Below are 16,332 nucleotides of genomic sequence, written 5' to 3' on the forward strand. Positions count from 1 at the left end.
CCTAGAGTTAGAGAGCACAGATCTTCCAGAAGACGAAAATTATCAAACACAAGATAGTGTTAAGTTTCTGGCTACTCTGGTCAAGAAGATTGCTTCTAGTTGCCATAACTGCAGGCACTGCTATGAACAGTGGTTTAAAACACCATATTAAGGACTGGACTTATCCTGCTTTCATAAAGCACAAGCTCTGGAAAACTCTGTCACAGCATACTCTAATTTTTCACAGCCTTTTTTGATATGCTGATGTCAAACAATTCCAACCAGCCTAGTCTTGGATTACTATTTTTTATGATGTACAGCCCTGAGTTACAGCAAAACACACTAAATAGTACTCAGTTGATAAAATGGAAAGCCCCATGCTAGGTTAGTGTGAGGAAGATGGAGCTGTGCAAAATGCATAGGCCTGAGAGTGGCTCTCTGCCTCCCCTGCAAACATATGCAGCAGAGAAGAAGGCATATCCCTCTCCTTGGCAAGGAAGTCATCTCCTGCCCACCTGCCACAGCTGTCTTTGCATGTTGATGAAAAGGACTTTAAGACTATTAATTTATTTGAGAAACATTAAATTCTGTTTTAGTGCTTCTAGTACTCTCTAGGCAAAGGTGACAAACAACAGTCTCAGCTAGAACAGTGTGCATCTCATGCCATACCAGAGGAAGCAGCCAGCATTGTACAGAGTTGCAGGACTTCATGGCCACATTTTGCCAGCCTCAAGAGAAATCTACACAGAGGCTCCCAGCAGCAAGGGACAAAGCCACACTGAGTAACAACACTGAACAGTTCAGTATTTATTAGACACGCACAAAAATAAAATAGCTCGTTGTAAGCAGCTCTGTGCTGAAACACTGAATTTCAGTTTTCTTGCTGTGTCAAAGATACTTCAATCAGGGAGGAAAAAAACCAAGGGCAGAGACACTCAGTCACTGTGTCCCAGCAGAGTGTCTGCACCCAGACACTGATACAAACATCACTCCGTCACATCACAGCTGTACCAGGTCTGCCTGGCTCTGCTCTCTGCAGCCAGACAGATGCCTGGATGTTGGCCAGCACACAGGTCCCTCACCAAACGAGTGTTTCATCATCCTGTGAACTTGCTGTTGTCCTTCTCAGAAACCAAAGGTTGCTGGTAGGGAAAATGCCTTCCTAGGAATTCAGAAATTCTGCATAGAGCTTGGAATTGGGGCAGCAGTGATTTAACATCTACCATTAAAAGCAGTTTAAAATTTTATGGTCAGAGCATAATAAATCCTATCCAGACACTTGCAGCTTGCAAGCCAGGCCATAAGCAGGGCAGAAATAGATTTGCTGCAAGATGACCAGGAACAATTTTAAGTGTATTTTATAGAGAACAGAAGCCCTGGATTGCCTCAAACCACAGCCTTGTCCAGCACCTAGAGAGAAGACACAGGGTCAGGAAAGGAGGTGCTCAAGCAACCAATATCTGCTTGTTAAAATAGATGGGACCAAGAAATGAGGAATGAAGCAGAACAACGCTGAACCATAGTGCAAAACTGGAGCATTATCTTCCTTGGAGCACAGAAGAATAACAACAACCCCAAAAATAACCTCGTATTTTCCTCTAGAATCGCACTGGGTTCTCATTTGGATCCAGGTTGTTTCTTGCACTTAGCCTCTCGAATAACTTAAACCACTGCCTAGTTATCAAGTGTGGCACTGAATGCCTGCATGCACTCTGTGCTGAGTATGGATGAGACTCCAAGATGCACTGTTGGGATCTTTCAGAGATGCTGGTCACATGGTTGTTCTTCCATGCTGAGGACACAAATTGCTTTGCCTTCCTTTGTCTCCTTTGTTGCTTTTCAAAGCAAATAGGAGGACTTTCAACTATTCACCAGAATCAGAGCCAGGGATTGACCAAGAAGTGTACTCCTTCACCCCCCAGTTACCATATCTGCCAAAAAACAAATCCACAGACTCAAGCTGCCTTGTTGTGCGAGACACACACACAGCAAAGATGCACAGTTCACAGAGCTGTGGATAAAGCCAAGCAGGTGGCAGGGCCTGTATGACCAGCTTCCTATCTTCCTCCCATACGGGGCAACAGCAGACCTCCCACGTCCTCCAACTGGAACAATTTAAGTAGCTGGAGGCTAACGATGGGATTGCTTCATCATGGAGGGCACATCAAAAGAAAGAAGTTTGCATCAGTGATACCAGCTCCATCCACCCACAGGCTTTCTCCTCTTACCTCCTTAGATCAATTGCCCCTGTAATTTGGAGCAATACAACACTAAGTACAGTCTCTTCACTATTCTGGTCACTAAAGTTGTAATGCCTTAAAAACAAAGGGATTGGGAGAGGGGATGGTAAAGGGAGAGGGGTATGTGTCCCTGTGCTGTGTCAGGAAAAGGGAAGAGGCCTCTCTCCAGTTCTTTGATGTTGACTCCTGCTGTTCTAAACAGAACCTTAACCAGGAAAATAAATCTTTAGTTAAATAATGCTGCAAACAACCACAATGGGGCTTTATCGTGGCAATAGTAACCCATGTCAGATTCTAAGGCTCTTAGTTGAACAGAGGGTGAGCAGCAGCAACACTGTGCTGAAGTCCACATTCCTAAAATTCCCCAGTGCATGCAGGCGTGCTCAGAGAAGGCAGCTTAGGGGTTATTAGCTGAGAGTTCAGGTTCAGTTTGTGCCAAAAGGCAGAGCTCAGGGCATTGATACAGCCCCTTGTCTCTCCTGGACTTTCATTTGAAGATCTTCAAGCGTTCTCAGTGTAGCATTCTCGGTGTCCTCTTGCTACCCACTACTGCACAAAGCAGTTTTTGCCTGTGTTCCTCCACTCGTTACAGCCTGAGGACGTGCTGTAAGTCTCTGGGGCCAGAGATCCACACTGCAGCAGCCTCCTGGGAGGTCTCATGAAAACAGCAGCAAGCAGCTTCCACCCTACCCCCCTGATAACCACTACATCAGGGTGAGGGAGGAGGAGAGTGTTAAAGCAGCAGGAATCAACAAGCCTGCTTGTTTCTAATTCCAAAGCAAAGACAAAGGTGGGGTTTGTTCAGCTAGGGAGAACAGCCATTCCTTGCAAGGAAGGCGGAAAAAAAATGTGGGCATATTTGATTTTGGTTTGGACCGAGTACCTTGAAACAGGATGGGCATAGGACTATGTTATGAAGAAAAGTTACGAATTTGAAATGTAGAACAAAAATATTTCTAAGTGCTCTACACCTGTTCAGTAACACTGCTCCTCTGGAGACAAAGAGGACTGGAAGGACAGGATAAAAGAGGGAGAAAAAAAACCTAATGCTTCAAGCTTTTATTATCCTAACTTTAGAACAGAGCAGAGTCACTAAACCTTTCTAAGTTTTAGAGCAGAAGAAAAATGGCAACAAACATTTGATTTTGGGGTATATTTTAGAAAAAAAATGGCCCACTAACACTAAAAAAGCAGAGCTGAAAGGTAGGAGGGAAGTCTGGACATAGAACAACAAAATATGAGAGTGAAAGAAGGTCCCTAAATTCCACATATAAAAACTGGAGAAAAAACCTGAAGGTAGGGATTTAATTCAAATTATTTTGTAGAAGGTCTCTGATGAATCAGCTTGCTAGTTAAATAACAAAATTCTTTTTTTTTAAGTTATTCATTTGCAGTGTTTAATATGAACATTCTCAGCCTTAGACTCTGAGCTGCATTTACCAGCTACAGTGCTAATAATAAACTGTTAAAATATCTTGCTCCTTCAGCTCACCAGCTCCCTTAGAATGTCTTGTGGAAGAAGCCAATGTGCTGTTTGACCAGCAAATTAGTTGTCTTGGAGACATCTTCACATACTACAGCAGCTCAGTCAGTCACTTTGAGTGACACCACCCAGCAATCTGCACATTACCTTCAAACACAAAATGAGGATATCAAAGCCACTGAAAGAGAAATCATCACCTGCAAGAAACATGCTGTTTTTCTCCCATGCACTGTTAGCTGAAGGGAGAGCTGTAGCAAGATGAGAGTTTTGATCTCAAAATGTTCTGCTACCTCCCTGCATAATTAGGTCACTAAGAGGCTAATGGTGTTCCTGTTCATACAATCATTTATAGGAAAATTATAATCTATGCTGTTCTTGCAGAATCAGTTTCAGGTCAGACCTGCAGGCACCACTTCTAAACCAGAAAGTTACCAAACGGTTGGACAAAGAGGCAATCCAGAAGTGTGACCACTTAGTTAGAACTAAACCTCATGGATTAGAAAAAGGGTTATAACTGCAAAGCCCTTCTGAAGTACCAGGCATCAGTTTACAAAGAGTACAAAATAATTATTTCTAAGGTAAATCAGTAATCCCACGTTATATGACCTGATTAAATAAGATGCTTAACTTCTAGGCACCCTAAAGGAATGCTAAAAAGGTGCTATTCTTCCAAACAAAATATGGAACCAACCCTACCCAGATTAAAGATACAGACAGTAATGCCTCAAACTCCCTCTCAGCAGCTCTATGCACATACACAAAATGCCAAGGCAAAAAGTGAATCAAATGCCAGACAGATTAGATTCATGTCAGTGCATGTTTGGAATCCCAAACAACATGTCCAGAGTTTAGGATTACGAATGACAGGGCATAATGTCTTTAATTGCCCTCAAAACACCTCTTACCTGGCAATACACCTCTGTTGAGCTTTGTCCTGCCCCAAATAACAGTTGGTGGCCTGGCAAGTGCTGGATCTAGTGGACCAGAGACACTAAGCATCCTCAATTCTCTTAAGCACATGGTGTGATGATCTAACATGGTCAAACCCAACAGATGCTTATTCTCCTCCTGAGCCTTGAGGTTCACTGAGATGGTGTTCCCTGAAGGCCTTATGCAAGCACAGAAGGATGTACTTAATGTAGCCACATCTTTGCTAACTCAATGGCTTCTGAAACCACAAATCTATTAACCGTGTGTCTGCATATTTGCAGCACAGAACATACAGGCAAGTCTCCTGCATAATTTTGTTAATAGGACCAGATATGACTTCAGAGTAGTCCAATTCCTATGAAAACAGGGGTACATGCAAAGGCTTAAAACCTTCAGGAAGAAAGACACATTCCCTATATAGAACATTCCTGCCAAGAGCTCCAGTTATGGGGAAAAAGAAAAGCCTTGTCCCAGCTGTAACGAAAGGCTCCCCTGGGCAGCAAGAAGAGTAGCTTTGCTCACAGAGTATGTACATCTCAGCTGAATTAGTTAATGTGTGCTGAACACTCTGAAAATTGTGAAGTGGTATATAAATGCTAAGGATTGTTATTTATTATTGTCTTGGTGCACAACAGTGGAAACCAGTGTCATTTACAGACACGAATTAAGAACAACAGGAGGTCTATCAGCATGCTGTGGGTCTGAAGATTTTGTTCATTTGTCTCCCTCACTCCTGTCTTCCTCAGACAGAAATCTCTTCCATAGAACTCCTACAGTCCTTGCTGAACAGTGCTGGCTGGCTTTGGCCCAGGGAAGCCTGTCACACTGGAACAGCTCTGCTGGGAGGGGATGAGACCTCCACCTCCACACCCACGTTGTAGCACTTCTCAACAGCACTCTCTATACTCCAAAGCACTGTCATCACCACCCTTGAACAGCAGATATTTCCCACGTAAATTAACTGTTTGGGGAAAAGTAAGACATAAAATAAAATAAAGGCAGATACACGTTATAAGGTAAAGAAAGGTTTAGTTAAAAAAAGTAGAGAATACAGTGACATACACAACACAGTAGAGTGATTCATATACACAAGCAATGTCTTACAAGACTGGTCTCAGCATAAGAGCAGACTTTTAGATACTGATTTCTTTAGCTGCACTGTTAAGAAGCAGCCTAGATAAAAAGATGATTCTAAATCTCCTGTATGTGGCTTGGGTGAAGGAGCGAGAGGGATTGTCTAGTTTTTGAAGTAACTCAGGAATGCCCAAGTTCAGAACCAGAACTTGGGTTTAAGAAGATCAAAATAACTTTTTTTAACTTCAGTTTTCCCAACTAACCTGTAATTTAACTCTGCAGCTTTGATAATGTGCAAATAGTTTTACTAAGTGCTTATATAGCACATATGAACCTCTCCTCAAGACAATTAAAATAACTGTACAGACACAGTCATTCTTTGATCTTTCAAGCCTTTGTCAACGGAGTTCTTTTCACTATAACATTGCTGCTTCAACTGCATACTTTACACATTCAGAAAATCCACAGGATATTGGGAAAAATGGGGTTCAGGATCAAGCTTTTACAGACAATTTAGTAGATAACACCAAGTCTCTGATAGATGCTAAATGAAATTGTAATAGCTCCTTTTTCTCCATAATGCACTTAGATGTGCATTACAGCTTGCACATTGGAAGAAAAACACAGGCATTTAATTCAGCTTGTCAGAGACATGCTGCGCTGGCAGAGAGACTTGCATTCCCCTTATTTTCCTCAAGTTGCTGATTGCTTAGCACATGGTTGTCCTACTGTCTATGAAATACAGACATTTCAGCAGCTCGAGCTTTAAGGGCCTTATATCAAGGGGCCAACATCAATCAGCACACTGTATGCAACTTTCAACAAGCAAATTTCAGAGACAGAAGGGCAACAGAGCCTCTGAAATGTTGTTACAGTGACATTCCCTTCTCTGTTTGCTGAGCTGCACTTTTTTTTTCTAAAAAATTCACAGTCCATGCTGGACTAGAAGCAAGCTCTGCCAGTTGTATCACAGGAACCAACTAATGCAGAGTAGTTGCACAGCTATCCCTGCCTACAGATCTGCATCCATACCCAGGCTTCAGAATCACATAGAACAAAGAGCAGTGGGTTTAGGCACCTTTGAATCAATATAACCACACCACTCCCAATGCTGGCAAAGCAGGATGTGTATTTAGAAGACAAGGGTATTCCCCCCTCCTCGACAAGCTGCATTTTATTTGGATGTAGTCATTTAGTTCTTTGTTTGCACTCAGCCCCAGATTCCTCAGTGCACCAGGCAATCCTGTAATCACATTCAAGAGTAACGATGTACAGAAAACATTTATGTGAATTGGTCACAAAGTACCTACAAGAGCTTGCAAGATCCTGCAAAATGCCCTCTAGAACAGGCTCCTGTCACACTGAGCTAGGGACAGAGATTAGTGTTATCAGCTTTGACACTCAGCAGGAATGTGTCACAAAAGATTAAATCATTATATCATGAAGTGTCAGCAGATGCAGTTTTCCTGCTGTTCTACCAATAAGTTATACATTAATTAGTGAGGTACAAAACAAACATGAAATATCTCCAAGCATGTGCCTGTGGGTCGGACACAGCCAGAGCTATTAGCACAGGATTCATTTCCAAGAGGAGTCACCCAAAGCATCTCTAGCTCTTCGAGAGATCTATTAAAATGCAAAGAGTAGAAGTGCTGAAGGGAAAAGTGCTGAAGCTAATTGCAATGTTTGTCTTAGCATTTTTGATAGCTCTTTAATACAACTCCTTCCTCACAACCTCAGCACCTGATTTTCTAAACCAGGTCAAATATGCACCACTGAATAAAAACATCCTTCCTTGACAGAGTTGTCGAGCAGTGTCAAAAGATCCTACAACAGGAACAGGAGAGTTAAGATTTTTTAGAACAAGATAAGCATATGGCCTAACACACTAAGCAGTAAAGCAAGAACTGACTTTGTTATTTCCAGATGCAATGGCAAGTGTTTTCTTGCTGCTCAGCAGTTCTGGACCAAATCATTTATGAATTTTCACTCCATCAGTGGGTGAAAGAAATTCTGCATGCTCTGACTGCAAGCCACAGTAGAGAAGGCAGACCAATGACATCCCACACATAAACCTCTACTTTTCTTCTAAATCATTACTTTAAAAATGTCATTGGACCCCCCAAAAAAAAATTTAAAAAAAAAATTCTCTGCCAATTCCTTATGGCTATCCTGACAGGATTTCCAGCTTTGGCTGTCTTGTATTTTACCCTTGCTTTCTGTCCCAAACTGCTGCCTTCTCCTGATTGGCATTGCCTGACTCTGACAAATTACATCAGTATGAACACTATGGACAGGATGTATTCTTAAACTAATTTGTCCCAATTTTTCTTTGGGATCCTTTCAGTATAAAATAAGATTACTTGGTAGAACTGGGTCAGGTTGTAATCTCTCTCACAGAGGCCGAATTGTACTTGATCTCAAAGCCACCAGATCAACACCAAATGACAGAGCAACTACTTGCCTTCACTATTTAAATGCTTTTTGTAGCAAGACTCACAAGACCAGACTTCCCTTTCCATCTTCAGTCTCAGAGGGTTGCATGATTAAACCATCCTATCAAGAAGAACCTCAACACCACGATATTCCACTATTCCAGTACCATCCCACCTTCCACAGATTGATGAAACACAGGAGATGAGGAAGGCTTCTGGTAGTACTAACACCCTACTACATAGAATTATATTCAGAAACTTGCGCAGGTCTGTGTAAATTTGGGGGCAGTTCAGAACAGAACAGTGGTCTAGGGTGTCCTGACTCAGTGTTTCACCTATAGAGTAATTTTCTTAGGTTGCCACCCACCTCCTGTTCTACAAGCTGGAGCCATCCAGTGCCCTGTGCAAATGTCTGCCCACAGCCCTAAACATGAGTGGGTGGCAGTAGGTACCATTGCTGTTTCAAAGACATGGATATTATGAGCCTTACAATAACTAATCACCCCACTCAACAGTATGCAAATTGGACTTTTGACACCAACCTGCTTGTAACAAAATGCATTAACGATCTTCTAATTAAATGCTTTAAATTAGGTTAAAATCATATGGTCTGACAGTTGAAATACAACGCATTAACAGGATTGTTGTAACTTAGCATCAAGTGTTTATTAAAATCTCAAAAGTCAATATGTTGGGGAGCAGGGGATCTATCTTCTTCAAACTGAATTCTACAGCACACATTGATTCCCTTAAAACCAGAGAGTCACCGAAACACTGCTTTGAAAGAGCTGCAGAAAGTTTATCTAATTCAGAAGTACATGATTCAGGGACCTGTCAAGTTGGCTGAAGTACTAAGGCACAGATTAATCCACTCAGTCCAGGACAATTGCTATTTACAGTAAAAGGGAATGCAACACAACAATAGAAATGAAAGCAAACAGTGGAGTTCTCCTAATGAAACAGAGCAAAATCCATAGCAGCATCTGTCAATTGCAACATCAGCTGCTGCTGAAAGATTTATTTTGAATGTCTCATAAGCTGCCTTCCGGCTGCACTGGTGGGGGGAGTAAAGCCAACCCCCATATTTTTGTTAGTCAGACAGCAAGAGAAGTTTGTGCTAACAGAAGTCATAAACCTTCACTGGATTTAAAATCCATAGTTAAGACTGGGAGCCGTTGAGGTATGGTCGTAAGTTCCAATAAAGCTACAGTTCAGCTCCTGAACTCACATCACACTACGAGTGATCGGGACAAGACTTGGGCAAATAACTTGAGACATCCATCTAAAGGTCATTTTTCAGCTCTCTCACCCTTTCTCCCACGCAGGCACACTGCTCTTTTCTCAATAAAGGACGTTCTGTGAATACAACATCCAAAGTTACCTTCTGCTTTAGCTCTCATAATAGGTCCTCTGCTTTTCCAAGGGAAAACAACAGGGCAGATACCCTTCTTTGCTTCCCCAGAACCCCACCTACTCTAGTGCTTTTTTCATAGACCAAAGATAGGCAAATTAAAGACAGACTAAAGGTAATACAGTATGTTGTACACATGAACAGATTGTCACTCTCAAGGAATTTTCTCCTTGTTCACAGGATAGCAGGTCAAGCTACCAACAGGCAGAATTAATGGCTTTCTTTTAGGACATGGAACTTAACCCATCCCTGCTGTTGCTAAGGAAAAACCTGGCTCAGAAGGTATGTCACCCTTCATAATGCATTCAACTCTTAAGCTTCTCTTTTCATAGCAAATGAGCTGCAGCTCTTGCTTCTCAAGTGAGTTTCATACACGCAGAAAAAGGTAAATGGACTCCATGGTGGTTCATTTTTCTTAAACTCACGAGAGCATTGAGAGGTCTATGGCAGAGCCTGTACCTGCAGCTGCACCACAGGGTCTCACACAGACATGCTTGGAGCTAAAATCTGTCACCTCAATCACTGCTCACAGTGTCATGCTGAAGCAGCCCTTGCAACTGAAGACCCCTTGACTGGAGGTGACAGCTAATTTCTTGGCCTTAACCACATTTCTTCCTGGCACTTTCTCACCTAACCAATCTTGCAGAGTACAAACAGGGGCTGACCTGGGCAGAAAAAGGTTTCAGAGGTGTGCCTGGGAAAACCATTTTTGCAGCAAAAGGTGCCCCTAGATGCAAAAGTGTACATATCAAGGCCCAAGAAAAGATGCAAAAGTGACAGCTGTACAGGAGACAGACAAAGCAGAAACCTGGCATTTGTCAAATAAAAATTATGACAGACAATCCCCACTGCCCAAAAAACTTGCACAGCTTGGAGATTTCCTTTGAGAAGTCCAAGCAAGACTTTTACATCTGAGTCTCCTCTAGACTGGACATTGCCTGTGGGCTACTCTGGGTCTCTGAGTACACATCTGTCCTGGAGATTACCAAAGCTATAATAAAACATGTCCTCCAGCCTTCCTGAGCAATGTTGGAGTTGTCTTTAATTAAGCTTCATCTATAAAAGTACCCAGCTGCCTAAATGAAAGTTGAACGACTGGTTTTCTGAGTAGAATTGCTCCAAGTGTTTTAGCATTCATTCAAAGTCATGTGGGGAAAAAGAAAAGTCAAAACCCCAACAACTCTTGTATCCTGGTTACCATCCTCCACTATAATTATAAAATTGTCCTTAAGACATAATTGCATAATTAGGCTTGGCAAGTATTCACCCAAATCCTTTACAAATATTTCCACAGACAGAAGGAACAGGCGGTGGGCAGTCTGACAAGCCTGCCATGAGAATTTGTGCCCTTAGGACATGTTCCTAGCTATTACACTAAATACTTTGCATCACAGACTAATGTTTCAAAACAGTAGTTGAGCAAGTGAAATACCAGCATCTCAAAACAAATTGAGACAAAGATTTTCAAGCTATTTTCACTGACACATACATGGACCAGCAATCCCTTTAAACAAAGGGACAGAGGAGGGTACCAAACCTTTTTAACTAGTTACACAGACAGAATTCCCAGTGAGATGAAATTGGTTGATTTCTGGCTAACAGTGCCTTGCTAGGGTAACTTTACCAGTCTAGCACACTGTCCCATAAGAAAAAAACAAAATAAAATAAAATAAAAAATAACAAACAGACAAACAAACAGACAAACAAAAACAACAACAAAAAAACCAACAACAACAAAAAAACCCACAAAAACAAAACAACAACAACAACAAAAAACTAACCACAAAACAAAACACCAAGAAACACCCACAGCCTCAAATTCAAATACGGGAACATGTGGTCTGTAGGGAGAGGAGACACAGGCGAAGCCAGAAATGAAATCTGCAATACAGTAAGGTTGTTTTTAACAGCTGTGCATTATGCATTCAGCAGCACAGGGAATGCCAGCAGGGAGCCTTTATTAACATAGGCCTCAGAGTACAGTGTGCTCCTATCATGATTGGCCTCTCTTGAGAGAAGGGAACACACATAAAAGACTTAACCCTAGAGAGATCACTCCAACCCTGTTGCTATTTCATCAGCTCGACACTGCAACAGAAACCAGAGAATTTCCATGATGTATCATAGACAAACAAGCAACACTTCCAACAATGCCTGAAATCTAATCTACAATAGGTTTCATCAGCAAGTTATGACAGGTAGGGAAAGGGAGGAAAAATGCCACACAAACCCACACAACAGTCACACTGTCAATGTTGTTCTGCTACACAGACCTCGGGTACAGGGGAGGACTGTAAAATTCTTCTCTTGTAGAAGCTGCTGATAAAAGCAAGCTATTGTCAGGACACCTGTGTTTTCAGCACAGCAATCTGAACCTCAACTGCACACATTTTAGGGGTCCATCAGTCCAAGAAACAGCTGGAAGCCTTGCTACAGATGCAGGGGCTCAGCAGGGTAACTCACTCCATTTGGGAAGCTGGTATTGGCAGCAGAAATAATTTGCTGATGCCAGCTCTGCCTCCACTCTGAGACTTGCCTCTATCACAAACACTTGCTAGCACAGCCAACACAGTACCGGGCAGACACCAGAGAAATAGGAAATGCTCTCAGAATAGGCTCACCACCTCTCCTGTATCAGGTGCTGAGACAAGCTCTCTAGAGGTCTCGTCAACAGCTCTAAGTTGCAGCAGCTGGCTGCAGATTCTCAAAGTGCGTCCTGTCCTGGTGGGCGGTTCCCGCAGAAATGAGATGTAACCAGGGAAGTGAGGAAAAGATACACTAGAGGCCTTGAAATAATAAAAGACCACTTTAGCACTGGTTTAAACCAGTCCTTTCCCTGACCTGGGAGAGAAAGGGCAATGAGAGGAAGGAGAATGGCATGAAATGTCCTAAGCATCCCTCTTCTGACTCTAAAGAGAACTCTCCTGATAGGAAAAGGAAACAAAATACCAACCTGAAACGCTTGAGAACTGCTCTAGATGACTGAACACTGATGTGTACCTGAAGTAGAGGAAATAGCTCTAAATTGTCTGTACTTATTCATATCTCCTTGCTCTTTTCTCTTGTTAATAAGCAAATGCTAGGGTCAGTATCCCTAATAACATGAGCTGGTTTGAGGCAGCAATAGCACTAGAAATTTTAAGGAGTTTTTTAATAGGCAGTGTTGTAGTTCCCAAGAGCATAATACACGACTTTTTTAAGCATAGCACATCTATGCATTAAAGCATTTTCTACTTAGGTGCTGAACAGAAAGAGAGAGGCAGTGTTTATTAAAGAAGTTTTCTGAAAGTACTTGTACTGCAGAAACAATACTCTCTAGGTTAGGTACCCCTAAAAGGTTTTTAATATGACTGCTATGCACCTCTCATCACAATAGTAGCAAGTGCTTTAAAAATCAAAATATCATTGACTGTAATATCTCCACTTTATAGAAATACTCCTTTATCACTCTTTAAGCACAAAAAAAACCCCAAAAAACAACACAACCAAAACCGAGTCCTGGGGACAATAAGTGATTAGCTCCTTTCATGACTGGCAGGCAGAGCCTTGGTCTCTCAGCCAATCTGCTGCCCAGAAAACAAGACTGTCTTTTGTCCACTCTGTTTCTTGATTAATTCCCCTCCTCTGAAGCTCAGTTATACCTGAGTCAAAGAGACAAGTATTTATCAGGCACAGCTCAGTGTGAATACAGACAGTTACCCAGCAAAGGAAACAAAACACACCTGTTGTTTCAGTGTAGGGTGTTGGCAAGACCATATGGTCTTGGTGACTGTAAATGGGACTGTGAATGCCCAGGAACTGCCCACATTCAGAAAATACTCACTTCCCCCACCAGAGAGGTAGCTCATTTGCAGTCCTGTTCTAATGCTTGGGGCACAAGATTTTGGACAAAGGCACAACAAGTAGTACCTCTCCCTAATTTTCTCATAGCCCAGCTCTTTAGATCTTCCTAAATTCAGCTGCTAACAGCCAGGGCAAGACAACACAGATGAAAAAGAGTTAATACAAATAGAAAGCAAAGATCTGACCTAGAGGGCAAGTCATGCAGAGTACAAACATCCGAGATTCTGCACAAGGCCTCCTCACCTATCATTCATCCACCAATTACACACCAATGTAATTAAATCAGAAAAGGTACGTTTAATTTTCCTGTTATCGCCTGATAAGATAAGAGCAGTATGTATGGGAGGGATGAGGTGCAGGGGAAAGAACTATTTATTAATAAGTTAAATCCTTTTAGATTTAAGAGCTTCTCTAGCTAAGAAGGATCTGATCCATAAACACAACGTCTGGGTCTAATGCAGAAAAATCAGACATCCCATCTCCATTTCTGTCCTGGGCTTGGTCATTTAGTCTCTTCTTTTATTCAGAAACAAGACTTATTGAAAATTACCATGCATAACTTAGACAGACATATAGTCTTTGTTTAAACCACAGGTTTAGCCTATACATTTAAAATTGAAGAAGGCTCATCTCCCAGTCATTACATTAACAAAGACAACCACATTAATTTATGTTATATCTAAACAGCCTAAGGCTCCCTGTTTCATGAACAGCAAGGCATTAGGGTGCATTTGCAGAAACATGAGGCATGCTCCAGTTCATTCTTCTGTCTCTATTGCCTTCTCTGGCATGAGGCAGAAAGAAATGCTGTGGTCCCCGTAACCTGCAAAGACTATTAATGCTTAAACAGGATCATACAAAGCTGTCTCTACTTGCTAGCCACACACCCCAAACTGCTGCTACGGCTGTTTTTCTCTCCACTCTGCTTCATCCCATCCAGCCATGCTTCCTCAGCCAGTTATTTAAACCCCTGACTGAAAAATGTATCAGATCATAACAGCGGATGACTTCCACTGGATCAGGTTTTCAATAACAAAAATCCTACAGGCTTTGATGCAACCACAGCTTCACCATATCATTTATTTTTTTTTTAAATGGGAAGGGAAAAATATTTATAACAGCAACTATAAATATACATGCTACTGACTTTTCAACTTGTTGTCCTTGTTCTCAAGCTAAATTTAGTCTGCTATATCCTGTCCAGCCCCCAGTGAAAAAGCAGTACACACATAATATTGTGCAAATCCCATACAGCAGGCAATTATACTTATCCAAGTACCTTACAAGATAGCCAGCTGGACATGTAGATTCTCATTACTGAGTGTAGGTATGTTCATGGCTACAGAGGAAGTGGTCTGTTATAGTGACTATCCTTTGATACAGAAAATAATAATTATTGCAACAGGAGAGCTCTGTTTCTGGATGAGAAAAGCGATGTAGGTTATTCACAGTGGACATGCAGACCATACATTTGGTTTGTGTCAAATAAGCTTTAAGGGTGTATGTGCACCTCTGGGCTACAAAGAACCATTCACTGGGCACAGCAGCTGTTTACACATGTTGGTTTTTTACACGCAAAAATATTTCAGATAATGTTTGTGATAATGATTCAAACTTGGATGACTGATTTCAAGGTCTAATCTGCACGTTAAAGAGCATCCTTCTGTGTATTGAAGGCTCTCGTGTGAGTGATTTCTTAGTCAATTCAAGATAAATATTTATCAGAAACTGACTACCTAGAGAATCAGAGCTGTTAGTCATTCCACTGTTACTCTTAAGAAGCCTTAGTCATGCCAGAACCCAGGTGATTTCTGCAAGGGTCAACGCATGTTTCACCCTAGTGTAAGGATCCCTGCCCGCGATTCAAAGTTTCACGCAGATGAGGACTCCCCCGCCACAATCTGACTTATTCTACTCGCAGCGAGTTTTGCAACCTAAGCAAGAAAGGCGGTTCAGAGGATATTCCTGTTCAAGCATCAGCTGGTCTAATAACCAAAGTATGCGGTCCGGAAAAAATATTCGGGTTTACTACAGCCTTGATAGTTGGGGAGAAAAACAATAATGAGCCTGGCTCGCCTCGCCTCCAGCCCTGCTGGCTCGGCGTGTTTCTCGGGCACCGGTCAGCTCTGCAACCCAGCCTTTCCTCTGTGCTTATAAATACATCGCTGCTAAAGGCTAGTTGGATAGAACAGGAAAAAATAGTTTCCTGGGGATAAGACCCGCCCTGTGACCGGAGAGCCCCCCAGCCCGGCGCGCTCACGGCGGGGAAAGGGTCCGGCGGTGCCGCACTGCCGGGAGCCCTGCCCGGGGGTTCCCGGCCGGCATCGCCCCATCCCCGCCCCGCTCGGTCCCTGCCCTACCCAGCATGGAGAAGATGAAGTCCTTCGCCGTGTGAATCTCCAGGGCTCGCTGGTCGTCGTACTCCCTCTGATCGTGCTTGGTGAATTCCTGGATGAGTTTATTCAATTCCTCCACCCTGGCTCCCGATCGGAAATCCAGCTCCGGGAAGGGAGGCTTGCTGGTGGTGCCGGCGGACCCTGCCTTGCTGGCGAGAGGCGCCGCCATCTTCATGCAAAAAAAAAAAAAAAAAAAAAAAAAAAAGAAAAAAAAAAAAAGGAAAGAAAGGGAGAGGAGGGGAAAGGAAAAAAAAAAAAAAAAAAGAAAGGAGGGGTTTGCAATGTTGCAATGGAAGGAGGCGAGCGGCGGCGAGCCCGGGCGCGGGGCGGCCGCGGGCGGAGCGGGGCCCGGAGCGATATCAACAAGCGGCCCCGCGGAGCCGCCCGCCCGGGGGGAGCGGAGCGGGGGCTGCTGCTGCTGCTGCTGCTGCGGGGCCGCGGCCGCGGGGGGGTTGCTCCGCTGCCGGCGTCACGGCGGGCGGGTGCTGAGGCTGGAGCCAGACCGCTGGCTCGGGATAGAATTCTTTTTTTTTTTTTTTTT

The 16,332-nt window shown here is 42.9% G+C and overlaps 1 protein-coding gene across 1 annotated transcript in view; it reads right to left on the reverse strand.

Annotated features, from left to right (window-relative positions):
• MB21D2 (Mab-21 domain containing 2) overlaps window positions 1-15,985 on the reverse strand; it is a 60,382-nt gene extending 44,397 nt beyond the window's left edge. Inside the window, exon 1 of the mRNA XM_051782165.1 lies at window positions 15,756-15,985. Within this exon, the coding sequence (XP_051638125.1) occupies window positions 15,756-15,966 (211 nt within the window). The 5' untranslated portion in view covers window positions 15,967-15,985. The remainder of the gene's footprint in view (window positions 1-15,755) is intronic.
• Between the last annotated feature and the right edge of the window lie 347 nt (window positions 15,986-16,332).

Source organism: Manacus candei, unplaced genomic scaffold, assembly GCF_025592945.1.
Source record: "Manacus candei isolate 608988 ecotype Guabito, Panama unplaced genomic scaffold, ASM2559294v1 h1tg000015l, whole genome shotgun sequence".
In the NCBI taxonomy this organism is placed as follows: domain Eukaryota; kingdom Metazoa; phylum Chordata; class Aves; order Passeriformes; family Pipridae; genus Manacus; species Manacus candei.